The sequence below is a fragment of the Gorilla gorilla genome, chromosome 6, assembly GCF_029281585.2.
Source record: "Gorilla gorilla gorilla isolate KB3781 chromosome 6, NHGRI_mGorGor1-v2.1_pri, whole genome shotgun sequence".
Classification (NCBI taxonomy): Eukaryota; Metazoa; Chordata; class Mammalia; order Primates; family Hominidae; genus Gorilla; species Gorilla gorilla.
Genome location: NC_073230.2, coordinates 152,382,567 through 152,388,946, shown reverse-complemented (window position 1 = coordinate 152,388,946; position 6,380 = coordinate 152,382,567). Strand labels below are relative to the sequence as shown.

Here is a 6,380-nt window from a genome sequence, read left to right as displayed (position 1 = left end):
AAGTTATCTAAATGTGTTTAAAAGGCATGTGGAGGGAGAAAGAGAGTTGTCAGGAACTAGTTTCAGAACATTCTTCTATTTTGGTGGCTATACAACCCTGCTGCACAGCAGAATCACCTGGAGATCTTAGAAAATTGTGTGAGTTCTAACACTAGAAATTCTGACTTAATAGATCTGAGATTGGGTTTGAACATTGGTATTTTCAAAAATCAACCTAGAGATTCTAATGGGTAGCCAGTGCTTAGAATCACTGCTTTAAACAGAGCAAGGGGAGGTAGAGGGCTCAGGTGAAGAATATGACAGTACCACTAAGATTGTACCCATGAAGCAAAAAAGAAATGATCAATTTCCTATATAAAAAGCCACATCAGGCGAAAAGGGTCAGATGAGGGTTGGAGAAGAAAAGAAGAGAGAAAAGAGAGATCTAGGTGAGGGAATGGCAGAGCTGGTAAGGCCAGGTCCTGTGGTCTTCTTGGGTGCTGGTCACAGAGTCCACTCTTTTGGGTAAAGATGAAGTCGAAGCTGAAGCCGCTTCCAGGCTCTTCTCAGCCCAGGGTTATCTTGAATCAGTAGAATTGAGTGGCTGGCAGGGTAGGCAGCCATGATGATCTGGCACAAATTATTCCACAGACTGTTGATGTCAAACATGTTGGACAGGTAGATAAACAGAGCAACTGCATTGAAAATGTAGAGAATGAGAAAGTAGCTGGTAGCTTTGATGGCCCCCATGTGAGCCTCCATGCTGGGGTCGTTGGACCCTGTGGCATTGCTTCCCATGTGTAGGGTGTGTCTCTTGAGAGAGAGGATCAGCAGGGTGGCTGTCAGGATGAACATGATCAGAGGAGTCACAATCCCCAGGTTAAAGAAAAAAGCCAGACCGACCACATTGATCTCAGACAAGTATGTTTTCTTAGTGGAGTTGGAGGAGTGGATAGGGAAAGAATTGTTACAATACACAGTGCAGATGTTGATGCAGAACATGCTGTGACTGAAGGAAATAAACACGGACAGCCACAGAAGCCAGGGTATCAATCCAGTAATTCTCCACCTCAGTTTGAGGAAAAGGGGGTAGGAGAAATTGGCAATCTTCACAAAGTAGAAGAAACTGAGCCAGGCAGCAAACCACAGGCTACAAAAATTTAAGAATATAAAACTTATTTTGAATGCATAATATACAGCATCTTCAGAATAAAAACTTAGGGAGGTTGAGCTGATGGTAATTTCTAACATCATGAGGCTTTGGAGAGCTATTCTGGACACACTCAGGAAAACCAGGATCCTGCCACTTGTGGAAACTGCCTTATTTTGAACCCATTCAGCTGCATGTATAGCCATGATGAAACCATTTGCAATGATACCAATGAGGTATTCAGCAAGTAAAACTGCTAAAATTAAGGTGATGAGAAATGGCGACAATTCACTTTCTGCAGGATCGCAGAGTTTAGTCATTCTGAGCTGTTGCTTCTCTTTGGTGTCTGGAGGAAAACATCTCCCTAGCATTTGATGGGCAGACTCTTGATAACTCCCAGTATTGATGTCATAGGAGGAAGCAATTGATGTATCATTTCCAAATTCACTGCATTTGTTTATTTCAGAATTCTTAGCTCTACATCTAGAGATGCAAATGTTGGAAGGATTTGGTTTCTAATCCTCTCTCTATTTTTGAACATGTTGGTAGTGGTTCAATAATGAGGCCCAGGGAAGCACTTGAGTAGACTCTTTAAAAGCAGCTAACATGGTACTGAGGTCCGTGTTCTTTGGTAGCATCAGTTAATTTGAACATTGGTTAACTGAGTCATCATTTAACTTACTTTCACTTGTGACTGCAGAAAATGATTGAAAATAAAAACTGCTACACACATACACACACACACACGCACTTCTCATTTTGTGCTAAGAAATTTTCAAATGATTTATTTATAATTACTACATTTAAACCTCACAACAACCTTATGAGCATGTGCTTCTATTACCTCCATTTTGCAGATGAAGAAACTAAGGCACACAGAGGTTAAATAACTTGGCCAACATCACACAACTAGAGCGTGGTAGAACTGGGATTCAAACCCAAGTCACCTGGTCCCAGAGTTCCTCCTCTTATCCACCATGTTATGCTACCTAGACCTGTGGATTCTTTTGTGTGCCCAAGACTAAATGCAGGGTTGATTCCACTGTGACATTTTTTTCCTGGTAGCCTTTTATGTCCCCACCCTCTAAAGAAAAATCAATAAAGCAAGAAGACACTGATTTTTAAGAGATAGGACTCTGTTTTCAAAGTAAATTACTTGAGAGGTAATAAATTTAATTATACATAAAAGATCATACACACACACACACACACATTCACCTTTCATTTTAAGCAAAACTAGGAAAATAAGAGTTGAAGGTAAAACTCCCTAGTTCCTAACAAGGTAAGCTAGCGAACCTGAGAATAAAAGCAATGTCCCAATTCATCCAATTTTGGAATATTAAAACAAAAAGAAAGGAAAAAAGAATCACTTTTATCTTAAGGAAGTTTTTTCTGATTTTAAAACGCAAGCATAGGACACATAATGATAAAATGGACTTTTCATTTCAGGGTAAATTAATTTTTATGAATGTATGTAACTTTAAAATAATGATGAAGTAATAATTCTAATAAAGAGAAAGTTGGTGGGTGAGAAGTCTCAGAAAATCTTTCTAACATTTGGTTTTTACTTAAAGCCTTTTAAAAACAAGGCAAGAACTCATAAACGTTTTCTGGCTTGATTAATGATTTTAGATGAGTTGTTACGAATTTTACCATCTCATTTGAAAATCACTATTCCTGAACAAATATTTCCCTTGAATACAGCGTAATAGACAACTGCTCCTCTCTGCTTGTTTCTACCCATTTGCACAAGTAGGCCTGGAGTATCTCAGGACCTCCAGTTTGGTTTTAAAGAGGATTTTTCTTGCCACTGGCTTTCCCCTACTTCTGCTGATCCAGGCTTCCAAGAGTGGGAGGAGAAACAGGGCATGGTCCCTTCAGAGGCTGTTGCGTCTTTCCTCATTTGATTTACTTATCCATGTATCCCACTCTGAGCCCCTAGCCCATGCCGGACACCCAGGAGGCAGTACATAGATACTTGCTGGGTTGATATATGGCCTTAGTGAAGACCTTCAGCTCAGAGAAGCTCTTTATGAGAGACATGAGGAGGAATGGCAGTTCCACGTCTCCTCAAATTTGAAAATCTGCAGGTCCTATGCCTAAACCAAGTGTCAGAGCATAAACAGTGAGGTTCAGTGAGAACACAGCAGACTGTAGAGAACATCTGTGTAAGAAACACTGGTGGGTGACAGAGGGGAACAAAGGAAGGGGAAGCAGAGACAGAGCAGCCAGATGAGAAAGAGCTCAGACAGGGTCTGGCTTCACAGTGTAGGGTGCTGCAGAGGCTGTGGGCAGGAGCTGGGACCACAGACATCACCAAAGGCATTTCAGAAGATGCTCTGCTTGCCACAGCTTATGAAAGAGGTGCTTCCTGCAATGGAAAGAGTTTTGTTCATGGAAATTTCCAGGGGCGATCTGAGGGGGGATGAAATAACCTTTCTGGATGAAAAGATGATCTTTTCTTTTTCTTTTTTTTATTTATTATACTTTAAGTTCTAGGGTACATGTGCACAACGTGCAGGTTTGTTACATATGTATACATGTGCCATGTGGTTTGCTGGACCCATTAACTCGTCATTTACATTAGGTGTATCTTCTAATGCTTTCCCTGTCCCCTCCCCCCACCCCACAACAGGCCCCGGTGTGTGATGTTCCCCTTCCTGTGTCTAAGTCTTCTCATTGTTGAATTCCCGCCTATGAGTGAGAAAATGCGGTGTTTGGTTTTTTGTTCTTGCGATAGTTTGCTGAGAATGATGGTTTCCAACTTCATCCATGTCCCTACAAAGGACATGAACTCATCCTTTTTTATGACTGCATAGTATTCCATGGTGTATATGTGCCACATTTTCTTGATCTTCTTAAAGTAACACTGTTGGACCAGTTCCTAAATGGCACCTTCAGTTTCCTAAATACATCTTGGATGTATTTGAGTGGGTGTTTCTAATATTAGGTTGGTGCAAAAGTAATTGTGGTTTTTGCCATTACTTTTAAAAAAAGGCAAAAACCACAATTGCTTTTACATCAACCTAATAATTAAGGAACGCTCATGAAGAAAACTCTGACCCATTAAGGACATAGGGAATAGCTTTTAAAAGCCCAGTTTATTTGGTTATATTTTTAACTTATTATTGTGAAATAACTTTTGACATAGAGATGAGTTGTAAAGATAGTACAGACAATTCTCATACACCCTTCACCCAGCTTCCACTAATGCTTACATCTTACATAATCATGCTACAATGATCAAACGAAGGAAATAGGCGTTGTTACAATACTATCAGCTCAATTTTTGGCTTCATTTGGACTTTTCCAGTTTTTCCACTAACGTCCTCTTTTTCTGTTTCGAGACCCAGTCCAGAATACCACATTGTAATTCATCATTGTTTCTTTCATCTCTTCCAATTCAAAACAAATTCTTGGTCTTTCCTTTTCTTTTATGACCTTGGCAGTTTTGAAGAGTCCTGGTCAGGTATTTTGCAGTGTATTCTTTGATTTGGGTTTGTCTTAGTTTTCTCATTAGCCTGGGTTAATGGATTTTTGGGAAGAGTACCACAGAGATGATGTGCCCCTCTGACTGCAGGGACCCATGATGTCAATGACTTTTACTGGCAATGTTAACTTGATCACTTAGTTAAGGTGGTATCTGACTGGTCTCTCGGCCATAAAGTTACTCTTTTTTTTCCTTTTGTGCTCTATCAATTAGAAGTAAGTCACTAAGTCTGGCCTGCACTCAAGGGAGATGAATTAGACTTCACCTCCCAGAGGAGAACTCTTAAAGAGTTTGTGGACATTATTTTAAAAACCAACACAGAAATATTCTGTTGGAGATACTTTGAAGCTATGCAAATATCTTGTTTTTCCTAAAACTCTTGTCCACTGATTTGAGTATTCATGATGGCATGCTGCCTGCAGCAATTAACATTACTGTGGTGTTATAATTTTTTGTTTTCCTCTTTCCTTTCACCTTTATTAATTAGAATTCTTCTCTAAGAAAGAATTATTCCTCCTCTCCCATTTAGTTACTTAATCAAACATTTATTTGTATTCTTATGCACTCATGGATTTTTATTTTATATTTTGCATTTCGGTCACACTTCAATACTATTGTTATTTTTTGCTCAACCTGCTCAAGCTTTGGCAATTGAGAACTCTTTCAGATTGGTTCTTGTGTCTTTTAAATATGGCTCCATTTTTTTTTTCTTAAGAGCTTCCTAACTTTGTGGCATCATGGGATGTTCCAAACTCATATTTTTCCCACCCCAACACTGAAATAAATCATTTATTCAAAGAGTCTTAATTCTTTTATTGGAGAATGGCATTTACACACCAACATCTAGGTATTTAACTTTGTAAGAAACTGCCAAACTATTTTCTAGAGTAGTTATACTATTACCAGCAATGTATGAGAGTTTTCCAGTTGCTTCACATCTTTGCCAGCACTTGGTATTGTCAAGTGTTTTTAAAAAATTTTAGTCATTTAAAAGTGTGTGGCACTATTTCTTTGTGATTTTAAGTTGCATTTCCCTAATAACGAGTGATGTTGAGCATCTGTTCATATTCTTATCATGATGGTTAGTACTGAGTGTCAATTTGCTTGGATTGAAGGATACTAAGTATTGATTCTGGGTGTGTCTGTGAGGGTGTTGCCAAAGGAGATTAATATTTGAGTCAGTGGGCTGGGTAAGGCAGACCCACCCTTAATCTGGTGGGCACCACCTAATCAGCTGCCAGCAAATATAAAGCAGGCAGAAAAATGTGAAAAGGAGAGACTGGCCTAGCCTCCAACTCTCTCCCGTGCTGGATGCTTCCTGCCCTCAAACATCAGACTCCAAGTTCTTCAGTTTTGGAATTCGGACTGGCTGTCCTTGCTTGTCAGCCTGCAGACGGCCTATTGTGGGACCTTGTGATGGTGTAAGTTAATACTTAATAAACTCCCCTTTATATATATATTCCGTCAGTTCTGTCCCTCTAGAGAACCCTGACTAATACACTTACTGACCATCAATATGTCTTTGTTTATTCAGAATTTTGCCTATTAAAAAATGAGTTGTTATATTCCTTATATAGTCTAATTATAAGTCCCTTATCAGCTATGTGCTTTACAAATATTTTCCCCCAGTGCATGACTTATCCTTTCAATCTCTTAATGGTTTTTACAGAATACAAGTTTTAAATTTTGGTAAAATTCAATTGATCAATTTTTCTTTTGTGGATTACACTTTTGGTGTTTGGTCATAAAACTGTGCCAGAC

General features: G+C 39.1%; 1 protein-coding gene across 1 annotated transcript; it reads right to left on the bottom strand.

Annotated features, from left to right (window-relative positions):
- Nucleotides 1–483: 483 nt before the first annotated feature.
- TAS2R39 (taste 2 receptor member 39) lies at nucleotides 484–1,500 on the bottom strand. Its single transcript, XM_004046394.4, has one exon. It carries the CDS (start codon nucleotides 1,498–1,500, stop codon nucleotides 484–486), a length of 1,017 nt encoding a protein of 338 aa, XP_004046442.4.
- Between the last annotated feature and the right edge of the window lie 4,880 nt (nucleotides 1,501–6,380).